This window comes from Eufriesea mexicana, unplaced genomic scaffold (assembly GCF_001483705.2).
Source record: "Eufriesea mexicana isolate 0111107269 unplaced genomic scaffold, ASM148370v2 scaffold1723, whole genome shotgun sequence".
Classification (NCBI taxonomy): domain Eukaryota; kingdom Metazoa; phylum Arthropoda; class Insecta; order Hymenoptera; family Apidae; genus Eufriesea; species Eufriesea mexicana.
The window spans coordinates 445,599-458,577 of record NW_016909858.1 but is presented as its reverse complement, the minus strand read 5'-3'; the positions used below and the strand labels follow the sequence as shown (position 1 = coordinate 458,577).

Below are 12,979 nucleotides of genomic sequence, written 5' to 3'. Positions count from 1 at the left end.
ACAATTATCTGCGAAAGAAACTCCAAAGGCATGTAGAAATTTCATACCGTTATGTATGGAAGGTTATTAGGGTGACGCTATCTCTCATAAAATTCTCAAAGGATTTATAACGCAAGGTGGTGATTCAACAGGTACAGGGCAAGGTGGTAAAATATATGGAGAACCGTTTAAAGTCAGACTATATTTATAAATTAAACGATTCCCTTTTTTATTCAAAAATAATTATTGGATATACATGTTTTAGGACAAATTTCATACAAGATTCCCAAATTCTTTTTTACTGTTAGTTCTACGCTAGACCTGTAAAATAAGCATGCAATCTTTGGTAGAGTTACTGGACAATCTATATATAGTATGCTTAAACTCCAAGAAGCACTTGTAGATGAGGTAAATTTAATGTTTGCAAGAATATATGACAAGAATTCCTATAAATATAATATTTCCTCTTTTTTGTAGACTGATAGACCACTTTATCCTCCAAGTTTCATAAAAACTATAATATTGTACAACCCATTTTCTGATATTCTACCAAGAATAATAGTACAGGAAAGTGAAAAAGTTAAGGACAGTTGAAAAACGAAAAAAGCAGCAGTATTATTATTTGCAATGTAACATTTTGTTACAGAGATTTCAATCTTTTATCATTTGGTGAAGAAGCAGAGGAAGATGAAGAACTGATCCAAAATTAAGTTGAACCACCTGGACTTACGAATAAAAAATGTTGAGAAAGTGACAAAAGAATTACAAGTTATAAAGATTTATATTTTCAGAGCAATGAAGAAAGGATAAAAAATAAAATGAAAGTTACAAGAAAAATGTTCGTCGGGCTTTTAAGAGAATAATATTTTTAATTTTTAATAACTTGTTTATTTATTTTTCCCTTTCAATTATTTATTTAATTTAATTATTTAGTTTTAACTTTTAATAATTTATCCATTTATTTATTTATTTATATTTAATATTTAACAATCTTAGAAATTTCGACATTTTCAGTTCATTTCGTTCGTTACCATTCTTTTCTTATTAATACATGCTTCTTTCTTGACATGAATTTTTTCGTGAAATTCGATATATCGCGATCAGGAATTAAGAATTTGGCGTGTTCACATTTTTTCTTTGTTGTGAATTGTCGACAGTTCGTAGATAAGTTCTTAGATAAATTTCTAGTAATGCAACATTTACTCGAGCTCATTCATGGTATGTTAGCTCGTTGAATTTGGCTAGATATCTACTTGAAAAAACGAATTTGATTTTCAATATTTTCGATTCAAAAAATCGAATGATCGGGTGCACATAACGCTACAAGCCACTGGTAGCGACACCTGGCGATCTTTCCCCGAAATGTTCGCACAAGCTGCCTACCCACTAGTGTGATATGGCATCATCCTGCAAAAGTACAAGAGAGGTTCTGTTGTCTATCATCGATGACATCGAATTAATAGCGAAGTAGGGTTCAAACGAATTATTAATATCTAATGTTGCCTTTAATAGTTTTTTTTTTAAGTTTCGTTCTTTCACTGCTGATTTTGCTGTCGTAGAGAAATGATAGAAAATACAATAGCCCAAAAGCCATTAAAACTCTCAAATGAAGAACACGCTCAATTAACGGAATTGTTAATAGTTAAAGACAATGAATTAAAAGCAATATTGAAACGGGCAGCAGAACAAGCAAAAATTAACCTCAAGATGGAAGGTTTAAAAGCTGAAGTTGAAAGACAAGACCAAGATATACAACAATTACAGCGACAATTGAAGGAAGCAGAACAGATTTTAGCTACTGCAATTTATCAAGCTAAACAAAAATTACAATCCATTGCCCGTGCCAATAGAAGACCTGTACCATCTGAGGAATTAATTAAATATGCACACAGAATAAGCGCATCGAATGCTATATGCGCTCCTCTTACCTGGCAACAAGGAGATCCCAGGAGACCTTATCCTACTGGTAAATTATTATTTACGCTTGCATTTATTTGCAAACCATGCAAATTGCCTTGACTATTGCAGATATTGAAATGAGATTGGGATTCCTTGGACGTTTAAGCGATCTTCCTTTAAATGAACAAATACCAGGTACACATCCTGGAATATCGTCAGACTTGCACAGAGCTGGACATCCAGTAGGTGGTGAGTTTCCGCAATCATTATATGTGCATATTACAAATACTTTAAAATATTTTTTGCTTTAGACAGATCAATGTGTGTTTTAGAACCACCTGTATCTCAAACTAATCAATTTGCATGGCATCCATCAGGTGAAATTCACATGTCTGTGAGTGGACAGGGAAGTGTTGCTATGAACACCCATAAGCAGGAAACAGAAGATGTTGAAGTTATGTCTACAGACTCTTCGAGTAGTTCATCTAGTGATTCCCAATGAACATTGATTTTTCATAAAATTATTTATACAGGATTTAATGCGCATGTATCGAATGATGAATTTATTATCAAAAAAAAAAAAAAATAAAGCAATAGGCTATAAAGATTTTATTATAAACATTACATAGATTCAAGTAAAATATATGGTAAGAGGCTATGTAAAAATTGACGTGTATAATACATTTCTGGATGTGCCTGAAATGACAAAGAGTAATGGCTTATTTCCTTTATTCCTTCGGACAATTGAATTAAACTTTTACTTACTTGTTCAATTTCGTCTTTGAAATTTGCTTTTTGAAATAAAATATTTTGATTGGTGAATGCAATACCAAACAGCTCGCAATCTGCACAAACTTTGTTTATCTCTTTATATAGTAAAACTTGTTGCAATTTAAGTCCTGGAAATGTGAAAACTTTGCTATTGTATCCCGAACTCATAATTTTTAGCGCCATTCTGTAACAATTTATTATTATCCCTCTGATCGAAATTCGAACGTATATGCATACCTTCTTAACTTTTGTATGTTAGTCATAGCTGCGCAAATAAGTATTGGAGCAAGTTGTGGAATTAAGGTACAAACGCGTACATAATTCTTTAAGTACCAAGCAAATGATATTTTTATCGATAATTGCATATCAAGAGATCTTCTAAAAAATATGATGTTGAATACATGCTACTAAATATCTCAATCGCTATAATATTTATTTCGATTTATTTGTACCGTAAATTGAGAGGAAGCCGTAACGCCCTCATTAAGACATCTGTATTACCCATGTGTAACAGAATATACAACGCCTCCATTTGTGAACGATCGTTATTCATTATTAATTTCTCCATATCTTTAATAAATTGTGAAGAATTCATTTTATCTTCAGATTCTTCGTATAAAATTAACAAACGCGTTATGCATTCGTCGAGATGTTGACCATTGATTTTTCTATTAAATTCGGAGATACTTCGCTCGCATAATCTAGAATTATTTTTCCATAACCATTCTCTTGTTTTATTGTGTACATTATTCAATATTGCTTAAAGAAAAATAATATTGCACCTTTGCGTTGAATAAACAAGAAACCGAACTATGGGTTTCAACAATTGAATGTTCGTAGAAATGTCAATCCTCTGGATTTCTGCATCTTGTCTAATGGATCTTAAACGATCAAAGATAAAATCATATACTATAATCCAATCCACATCCGTTCGCGTAGCTATTCTAGAATTAATGTTTGTTAAAATTCATGAAATTCATTCATTTAAGTTAATTTAAATTTTATACATACTTAGTAAACAAATATTTTATAGTCAACAATAACACTGGTGCTGGACGTAATTGTTTTATATCAGTCATAACTAAACCTGCCGCAGGACGGCTAAAGCATTTTATGGTTTTTGTTGGATCTGCTTTTGGTAATTTTGTTTCTTTTGTAGTTTCGTCGATCTCGAACTTATGTAGTAAACCCTCTTTCTCTCTGCTACAAATGATATTATAAATTAATTTTATTATTCCTATTATAATGTAATGGATTTATAAGTAGTAAAAGCAAGATAATTATGTATGATCCCGTAACTAAAACTTTTTGCAAATAATAAATAGGACAAAATGATAGTTTAATAGATTGTGATGATACTGCAGAAAACTGTAGGTTTCGACAATTTTTCATTGAAACATGATTTAATACAAAAAACCACTTTCTGACAACAAAAAAGAAAAAAAAAAAGTATGCAACACTGGTCATTAAATTACTAATGATTCTATCTTTCGTATAATTATAAATAATGTAAAAAAAAGGAATATAATAATTTTTCATATTAGTGCACATATAACTTACATCCAACGTTCTTTATCTGGACACATTAACAAACATGTTCCTTGTATAAACTCAACCATCTTGAAAAAAATCTCTTAAATTAATACTTATCATAAAGATGAAATCCTGTACTGATATACGTGAGTAGGTTATGTTGAATATCTCTTAACTAATTTCGCACACTAACATACATATACACATTTCTGCACAGCACGTGAATATTATAATATTTTCTAATTTAATTTTCGATCTCACGATATTTTAAACTACAAATGTAATTCGGATAATAGTTTCTATTCTTTATGATAGAATAACAAAATGAAGGCATTAATAGTGATCAAAGAAAATGTTCTGACATGTCCTTGTAGGTAAAGGTAAACGTTCTTACGCAAACTTAATTTTCTTTTTCTTCATCTTTAACTTTTGCATGTTATTACTCGATTTCATTATTTTCTCAATTTTTCGTATAATTCAAAAGTTTCGCAATTTCAATCAATAAAGATTAAACTTAATAGAAAACATTAGAATTAGTAGAACTAATAGTAGGATAATAGAATTAGTTCATATTAATTTTTTTATTTTATCAACAATAACATAACACGTTAAGCTCCGTGTCGGTCCCTAAGAACCGACAATGGACTTATCGTTTGGACAGCGTCGATCACTGGGACCAACAGTATCAAAATTAAAAAATAAATGTGATAACTTCAATGAAATCTGTAGAAACATTCTAAACAAAAATATGGTCTGTTTTTGCATGTATTATAAAATGTAATGACTTTTTTAGTCAAATTTCTGGCTCTCTTACGTCCGTATAGCGTTGAATTTTTGTTGTAACATCCCGAACAATTTCTTCGGATTTTGTCAACGTCTCCTTTTTTCTTGTAATTGGTGAACAACAATTCTTCTTTCAATACATATAGGAATCTTTTTGTTTATTGTAGCCATCTCAAATATCGCCCAAGCTCTCGCCGTTAAGCTCGCTACGGGATAAACGGAAATGACAGCAATATCGGCGCGGGGCTCAACGTATAATGATGAATATAAATCTTCACCGTATTCATCCCCACAGTATGATCTAATTTTCTTGAAATTTATGTCAAACAGGGTTTGTTGTTAACTTTTACTTTTGTTTTATGATTAAGATAAATAATTTGTTTTGTCAAGCTTTCCTTATAGCGCAAATTCCAACCAAATCATTGTAAAACATTCCATTTTTGTAACATGATGTTCTTTCGAGCTCATTATGTGTAATCTGATAAATAATTGTGTAACGTATTGGAATATTTTCGATTGGAATTACAAATATCATGTATTGTTTGTCATATCATTGTATTGTCATGTGTTTATTTTAATTCTAATTCTAAATCATAAGAATATACAAGTGTATATAATATATATGTATGTTTATTAATACACATTGAATATTATCATTGTCATTCTAATCATCAAGATTATCGTTATTATTTCTACTAGTATTTATGCACGATGGAAATTAAGAGATTAATGATTATGAGTCACGTGTGATTTATACGGGAAAACCGTGACACGTATTGACGTTCGATTGCTAAATTCTTCGAAAAAATCCATATTTGTTTCATAGATTTTATATGGATATGTTAGTTACATGCAAATGATGATCGTTTGGTGATTAATACTTTTACGTTTTATGTGGTAACAATTCGTGTATTAAAAGTTACAAAGAAATATAATACGAACGATTAATTATATATGTACAAAAGCAATATTTTATCCTAACCATGAAATGAAATTTTAGTTATCTTGTTTTTTATGTATCAAGGATGATTTCGTAATAAATAAAGAAATCACTTTATATTCTAGAATTTATCAAATATTTTTTTCACTTATATATGCATATACATAAACAATGCATGCCTTTAAAAGTTTCGAAATATATACAAAGTATTATGTATATATTTCTTTACAAAAGAATTTTAATTTCGATCACAATAATTTCCTGAATTAAGCAGTTGTCGAAATATGTGAACAGAAACAAATATGCACATTTTTCAGAGTATTTACATTTTATTCACACATATTGTACATATATAGATACATACATACATAAATACATACTTACTTGCGTATTTACATGGGTACCAATTATATTATGTGTAATTTTATACAAAAGACATTGAAAATTGTCGGTATTATATTTTGATATTTAAGGAAGTTTGTATTCAAACTTCACAATAAGTACTTATGTATATCCATATGAAAATTCACTTAACAATGTATTATATTATTAATACCAAACATTACGTTACCACGTACTTGTGCCAATGGAAATTCCCGCAATACTTTTTCCCAGAGGGGAAGAATAATTACAAGAGGAAATAACACGAAACCGTTGACGTTATTCTCGTCGTCCTATAGATACATTAATCGGATAAAGTAAGAGGACCGTTGGCAATTTGTGGGATACATGTGACCTCCAAGAAATCCTTGTATAGTGAAACGAACATCGCTACTTTGGTTCAGTCTTTCATAAAACATCGTCGATTTTACACGGCGGCATATTAGAACGTGTTGACGCGAATAAGATAGTAGTCAAAAAGTCAAAAGTAGTAAAATAGCAAAAACCAAATTTTTTAGAACATTTGTTTTTTAAATGGCAACATCATGTCGTTGTAATGGGAAATTAAAGGAAGATTTGTTAACGATTATTGTACAATCGTGAAGTCAAATTTTTGAAGTAATCGCGTTTTGTGCGTGAAGCCAACTTACCATTTAATGTAAGTTTTATGAAACGAAATGTACAAAATATAATTAAAATCTTGTATTGGCAGAAAAAGCTTGTGTCTATACAAAATATTATTGTGTAAATTATCAAAAATTATTAATACATAGCTGTCATTTTTTTAAATTAAATTCTATTTAAAATATCAAAAGATTGTAACTATCTTACACAAATATCTATGCAATATATGATTCCTTCATTACTATATCGCCAGTCCAAATTTTAATTTCTTATTTACGATGCATCAGATTTTTATGATATCCAGATTAGATAAAGTGAAATGTCGCATTTATTGTTTTATTTGCTCGTCACCAGTCTCGTTGCTCGATGCACTGTCTGTCACGATGTTTGAATAATTTTCTTTGCCGATAAAGTGAAACGATATCAGTTATATTGTGTGAATCGTGCGGTCATTGATTGCGTGTAATATTTCACAACTTTGTAACTTTGCAGATCGAAAATGACGTGTTGGAAGATGATCTTGTTTTTGATAGAATTATCTTTACTACCTCGCAATTATCTGTCGGGTGAGTGAAAATAATGAAAGAAAATATCGCATCGGTGAACAAAGACGAAAGCTTACCAATTTTTCACCCTGTTTTTAGATTTTCGCAAAATCGATCAATTAACATGTAATAACGTATAAAAATATATGTAAATGTTCTTTGTTATCGGATAATCCTTTATCTCTTTAGAAATTATCATAACGACGCGTAATGATTTTGAATTTGAGGACATTGACTCAGAGACAGCCGATGAATTGAACTGGATAAAACATCCGTGTCGACGTAATTGCAAAGATGAAGCATCACCGATGAAATGTCGTTATGTCTTTAGGTTAGAGACTTATCATACAATGAGCAAAGCGTGCTATGACTGCCCATTTAACATCACGGATTGCTTTCGTGAACATTGTATTCCAGCAGATGGTATCGAAAGATCAATTTTGGTAGTTAATCGGCAAATGCCTGGACCGCCTATCGAGGTACACTATATACTAGTACATATGTCGATACATCAGTGAATAGCACAAGAAAAACGTTTGTTAATCAAAAGTAATTGCATTATTGGTGTCGATGAAAGTTTATTTTTATGTAGAAAATTATAAATCGATACTGATTAAAAATGAGAATGAAAAAGACAAATAACTTTTTCCTAATTTTTGCTTGATACGTTATCGTATTTGATATCTTAAAAACCAATATTCGAAAACGCTTAATAAATAATGTTCGTAATATACATTTAGGTACATCCATTTCTTTCATCCGTATACCAATACAAAGGTTTTTCATTCTTTTGTCTCTTCACTGCCCTCTTTCTTTTCTTTCTACTTTCTTTTCTTTTTACTTACTTTTCTGTATCTTCTTTCCCTTAAGGTTGTATTTACCAAATGCTACAATATTACATAGGTAACAAGTGCATATTGTAATAGTGTTTATCATTGCAAGAGTATATATGCTTTCACGTATTGCTTTTATTCTTCTGTATATATACATGCAGAAGTATATACTCCCATGCAATGTATAATGACCGTGTATCAAGATCTTGTAATCATTTCACGAGTTTGACTTAAATGATTTTTCCATAAGTCTTCGAAACGATATGAAAAATTCTTCTGCGACAGAATCTTTAAGGATATCGACAAACATTCGAACAAAATTAAATAATTATAATACTTTAATTAATAACCATGTTTGTTCATTAAACTAGCCTCTATTCATTTAACAATGAATATCTGTTCGTAGGTGTGCCAAGGTGATAAGATAATAGTCGATGTAATAAATTTATTACATTCCGAGAGTACAACGATACACTGGCATGGTCAGCATCATATAAAAACACCGTACATGGATGGTGTTCCTTACGTATCTCAGTGTCCGATTTTACCGGGTTCAACTTTTCGTTACGATTACGTTGCCACGGAAGTAGGCACACATTTTTGGCATTCTCATTTAGGTATGGGATACAGATGTCTCGAAAATTTAGGTTCAATTCACGTATTACAAATACTGTTTTTCGTTTCATGCGTAATGCAAGTTTGTTGAATCTGTTATAGTTTTTAATGGCAAGCTGGAATTTTAGGTTTTCAACGAGGTGATGGAGTGTTTGGTGCATTAATTGTACGTGCACCTCCGAAAGTCAATGGGCATAATCATTTATATGATATTGACGAACACACTATCTTGATTTCGGATTGGACTCACGAATTAGGAATCGATAAATTTTTAAGCCATCATCATGCAGATGGGAATAATAAACCACCTAATCTATTGATTAATGGTTTGGGTCGTTTTATGGTTGATCAAAACGGAAAAAACGTATCTGCTATTATGCCGATCGCAACATTTACTGTTAAACGGGTAACGTTAAACAAATAGAAAAGCATATTATTCCCAATGAAGATTTTCAGCTAAACAAATTTATGCAATTCTATTTTTTTATACATTTACAGAATAAAAGATACAGGTTTAGGCTTATTAACGCCGAGTTTCTCAATTGCCCAATCGAATTATCGATTGATAATCATACTATGAATATAATTAGCACAGATGGACGTGATATTGAACCTGTCAAAGGTACTGCATAATGCATAAAGCAAGTATACAGAAAAAGTACTAAAAGATATAAAAATATATGTATTAAAAGTACATCACACAGAGTTTATAATTCTAGCGGAATCTTTAGTAAGCTATGCTGGCGAAAGATTCGATTTTATCGTTGAAACAAATCAAAACGTGGATAACTTCTGGATACGATTTCGTGGATTAATGGATTGTGATGAAAGATTCACCAAAGCTTATCAAATTGCTATATTACGATATGAAGGTGCAATGGAAGAAGATCCAAACGGTACAGTCACGTACGAACGCGAATTCAATAATTTCATAGGTCGGGTATGTTTGTATTGCAATGTTAGAATTTACCAATTTATTGAATATGAATGGTAATGATATGCAACGTACGTATAATACATACCTTTCCTTAGCGAATAAATGCTTTAAACGAGGGTACAGAAACTAATAAAAGTATCAGCATTCCTTTATTAAAGGCCATGGATAAAAATGATAAATCGAATACTGCACATCCTGATTATCAATTTTATGTATCTTATGACTTCTACAAGAAAGATAATCCTCATTTCCATCGTAGAAAACTTTATGGATTTAATCAAGGTAATATTGCTTATATTAAATGAAGATATTGATGATATTTCACGAATTTTCTGCTTTTTGCTTCTTTTAAGCGAATCGATGAAATTTTCAGTGAAGAATACGAAGAGAGTACTCACTCCTCAATTAAATCACATCTCAATGAAGTTACCATCTATTCCTTTGTTATCTCAAAGGGATTTCATTGATTCGAATCAATTTTGTAATGCGAGTACTGTTCAAGGTTGCGTAGAAGATTACTGTGCTTGCACTCACGTGCTCCGGGTAAAACTTGGCAGTGTGGTAGAAATAATATTGGTGGATGAAGGTTCGATACCTATTTTAAACTATTTTAATTTATCTGCATGTGTTTAACCAATGTTGAATCAATGAAATAACGTTATTAGATTTTTAATTATTACTTATATCTTAGGCTTTGCTTATGATGCAAATCACCCATTTCATCTCCATGGCTATCAATTTCGTGTAATTTCAATGAAAAGAGTGGGCAAAAATATCACTGTTGATCAAGTGAAAGCATTAGATAAAAAAGGAGCAATACAACGAAATCTTGACCGAGCTCCGTTAAAAGACACCGTAACGGTACCTGACGGTGGTTATACTATTATGCGATTTTACGCTGATAATCCTGGTATTTCTGACAGCTGACACAGTGTTCTTAATTCATTTGGAATTTGTGCAATATTAATATTCTTCCAGGCTATTGGCTGTTCCATTGTCACATTGAATTTCATGCGGAAGTCGGAATGTCATTAATCTTTAAAGTTGGTGAACATGAAGATATGTTACCAGTTCCACGTAATTTTCCTTTATGCGGTAATTGGCAACCCGAAGATATACAACCTGAACAAAATACTGCGAACATTTTATTAAAGGCTATGGAAAACACTATGGAAGAAACTTCAAACATTATGATGGATAAAACTACTGAAAACGATATACAACAATTCATAAAGATGTTACTGCAGGTTTCAAGAATATTGCAAATCTCATCTTCCACCACCACTACCATTATTTCCAATTCTTTGTTATATTTTTGTTCTTGGATAACTATAATCTATAAATTTGTGTAAATATAAAGCGCCTATATACAACAATTGTTTAATATATTTGTTAGATCTATGTAAGCGATTGATGCAAGAATATGTAATATAGTTTCGTATTAAATTTTAAAAACGTTTGATCATTCTAAGCTACTAAATAATCGCGGCATCAAATAACATTTATCGATATAATGACATATCGTATCATGAAATAAAGGTTCAAAAATTAATTTTCTTACAAATGTTGTTTAATATCTGGGATATAATTGATACGTTATGATGTATTATCAGATATGTTAAAACATACTATATGGTATAAATAGTTTTTCTTCTATAAAATAGAATGATTTTGTAATGTAATAGTTGTCAATACTCGTACTCCGCGCAAGAAATATTTTATTTGATGATTAAACTCGTCGTTAAACTCGTTTCAACGAATTTTGCTGTGTTTGTATAAAAATACATAACGTTCTCTCAAAAGAATTTAAGCATTAAAGTTTTCCTTCCATTACATTACTCAAAGATAAACTATTTCTTGCTCTTTTTGCGATACATTCAAATTTTATATAAGTTTTAATTTACATTCGATATTAAGTAATTTTATTTATTCAGTATTTCAACCCTGTGATGTAATTACTATAAGTATGTCTACTAAAAATGAAATACCATTAATTGAGTACATTATTGTATGTAGAAAAAAAGTGTTTGCTTTTGTTTACCGTTTACTGATTCCTACGAAAGAATGATCAATAAATTTATCCGCATGTTGCTAAATTATTTTGTATATGTATGATTGTAAAATTTTAAATACAATTTGCAACAAGTTGCTATTATTGACCCCAAAAATTGTATTTTATCAATTCGCTATCATAAAATTTCGTATATGAAAATCGCTTAATAAGTTTACTATTCAGAGTGTTTCATTTTAATTTACACAACGAAATATCCCAAAAACTAAATTTTGTCGAAAAAAATGTTGTAGACGAAAATTATAGAGTTCGAAAGGGTACATTAGGTATTAACGTTGTCTTGAAATTAAATCATAATTACTTAGTTGTGCAACAATAAATTTAATTTTTTTAAATTGAAATTCTAATCTTTTATGACAGATTTTGTTTTTCTTGAAAACGAATAAATACTTTTTATTCTTATTGATTTTCCGATTTGACCTTCAGTTTTCGAAATATTTGATTTGACAATGAACTCAATATCAATTTTTAATTTTAATAGTGATTTTTATGTATGTATTTCTTCAGAAATCAAGTCCCAATTTAGACAATATTAAAGGGCATATATAGACTAGCGAATAAAAGATAAAGAAAACTATTTTTTAAATACTTTGTCGCGCTATATTGTATGCATGTATATACTGATATATGGATCGATATCAATGATTTTAAAGTGTTATAAAGGACGAAATTCTAGAAACATTTTATTTTATCCAGGATGCCGTATCTATTCATTTCTACCATAATTTCTGTACGGCTTTCTTCGCGAATAACTGATGATGAAAACGAAATATCTATGGTTTCGGTTACCTATAATAGCTTTCAATACTCACTCGTCTATTGTTTCTATACCGTGCGTGTGCAATGGGTGGCTGGAACCAATTTTATGTGTATTATGGGAAAAAAAATCATTCTAGAGTTTGTGTGACCGACTACTATGAGGGATGCATTTTAAAATTACATGCATATTTATGAACACTCTGTGTACAAACGACCTTGCTGCTTTCAAAACATAATAATACTTAAGATGATTACACTGAAAATTTTTGTGCAGTATTTGAAATAAATATAAATATATACATAAAATAA

General features: G+C 30.3%; 3 protein-coding genes and 1 long non-coding RNA gene across 9 annotated transcripts; 3 read left to right on the top strand and 1 right to left on the bottom strand.

The window, feature by feature from the left end:
* The first annotated feature begins 21 nt into the window (after window positions 1–21).
* On the top strand, window positions 22–480 carry LOC108548655 (uncharacterized). Its single transcript, XR_001890274.1, has 3 exons — window positions 22–131; window positions 245–387; window positions 457–480. It is a non-coding gene; the product is annotated as an uncharacterized LOC108548655 (long non-coding RNA).
* Window positions 481–1,102: 622 nt separating this feature from the next.
* MED4 (mediator complex subunit 4) lies at window positions 1,103–2,450 on the top strand. Of its 2 annotated transcripts, none has more exons than XM_017901678.1 (4): window positions 1,103–1,446; window positions 1,539–1,945; window positions 2,008–2,127; window positions 2,211–2,450. In XM_017901678.1, exons 1-4 carry the CDS (start codon window positions 1,376–1,378, stop codon window positions 2,378–2,380), a joined length of 768 nt encoding a protein of 255 aa, XP_017757167.1. In that variant the 5' UTR covers window positions 1,103–1,375; the 3' UTR covers window positions 2,381–2,450. The 2 variants fall into 2 exon arrangements, with proteins under 2 accessions (XP_017757167.1, XP_017757166.1); XM_017901677.1 differs by having other exon boundaries at window positions 2,190–2,450.
* On the bottom strand, window positions 2,418–5,093 carry LOC108548634 (SAC3 domain-containing protein 1). Of its 3 annotated transcripts, none has more exons than XM_017901676.1 (7): window positions 4,997–5,093; window positions 3,661–3,852; window positions 3,432–3,593; window positions 3,102–3,350; window positions 2,887–3,027; window positions 2,644–2,833; window positions 2,418–2,574 (listed from the first exon to the last, which is right to left on the bottom strand). In XM_017901676.1, the coding sequence occupies exons 1-7, from the start codon at window positions 5,026–5,028 to the stop codon at window positions 2,500–2,502; spliced, it is 1,041 nt and encodes a 346-aa protein (XP_017757165.1). In that variant the 5' UTR covers window positions 5,029–5,093; the 3' UTR covers window positions 2,418–2,499. The 3 variants fall into 3 exon arrangements, with proteins under 3 accessions (XP_017757165.1, XP_017757163.1, XP_017757164.1); XM_017901674.1 differs by lacking the exon at window positions 4,997–5,093 and adding an exon at window positions 4,210–4,338; XM_017901675.1 differs by lacking the exon at window positions 4,997–5,093 and adding an exon at window positions 4,210–4,338 and having other exon boundaries at window positions 2,887–3,024.
* A 1,618-nt stretch (window positions 5,094–6,711) lies between these two features.
* Window positions 6,712–11,277, top strand: LOC108548622 (laccase-1). Of its 3 annotated transcripts, none has more exons than XM_017901654.1 (11): window positions 6,712–6,944; window positions 7,403–7,476; window positions 7,645–7,934; window positions 8,695–8,905; window positions 9,032–9,309; window positions 9,402–9,525; window positions 9,623–9,843; window positions 9,999–10,122; window positions 10,214–10,426; window positions 10,532–10,750; window positions 10,819–11,277. In XM_017901654.1, exons 2-11 carry the CDS (start codon window positions 7,410–7,412, stop codon window positions 11,190–11,192), a joined length of 2,121 nt encoding a protein of 706 aa, XP_017757143.1. In that variant the 5' UTR covers window positions 6,712–6,944; window positions 7,403–7,409; the 3' UTR covers window positions 11,193–11,277. The 3 variants fall into 3 exon arrangements, with proteins under 3 accessions (XP_017757143.1, XP_017757142.1, XP_017757141.1); XM_017901653.1 differs by having other exon boundaries at window positions 9,936–10,122; window positions 10,532–10,711; XM_017901652.1 differs by having other exon boundaries at window positions 9,936–10,122.
* The last annotated feature ends 1,702 nt before the right edge of the window (window positions 11,278–12,979 follow it).

Coding starts and splice junctions, on each gene's coding strand:
- LOC108548634 (XM_017901674.1), bottom strand. CDS start 4,268: ATGGTTGAGTTTATACAAGGAACATGTTTGTTAATGTGTCCAGATAAA. Junction 3,594..3,660: donor ATAAAATATTTGTTTACTAA/GTATGTATAAAA, acceptor CATTAATTCTAG/AATAGCTACGCGAACGGATG. Junction 2,575..2,643: donor TCAAAGACGAAATTGAACAA/GTAAGTAAAAGT, acceptor TTGTCATTTCAG/GCACATCCAGAAATGTATTA.
- LOC108548622 (XM_017901652.1), top strand. CDS start 7,410: ATGACGTGTTGGAAGATGATCTTGTTTTTGATAGAATTATCTTTACTA. Junction 7,935..8,694: donor TGCCTGGACCGCCTATCGAG/GTACACTATATA, acceptor ATCTGTTCGTAG/GTGTGCCAAGGTGATAAGAT. Junction 10,427..10,531: donor AATAATATTGGTGGATGAAG/GTTCGATACCTA, acceptor CTTATATCTTAG/GCTTTGCTTATGATGCAAAT.
- MED4 (XM_017901677.1), top strand. CDS start 1,376: ATGGCATCATCCTGCAAAAGTACAAGAGAGGTTCTGTTGTCTATCATC. Junction 1,447..1,538: donor GACATCGAATTAATAGCGAA/GTAGGGTTCAAA, acceptor TTGCTGTCGTAG/AGAAATGATAGAAAATACAA. Junction 2,128..2,189: donor AGCTGGACATCCAGTAGGTG/GTGAGTTTCCGC, acceptor TTTTTGCTTTAG/ACAGATCAATGTGTGTTTTA.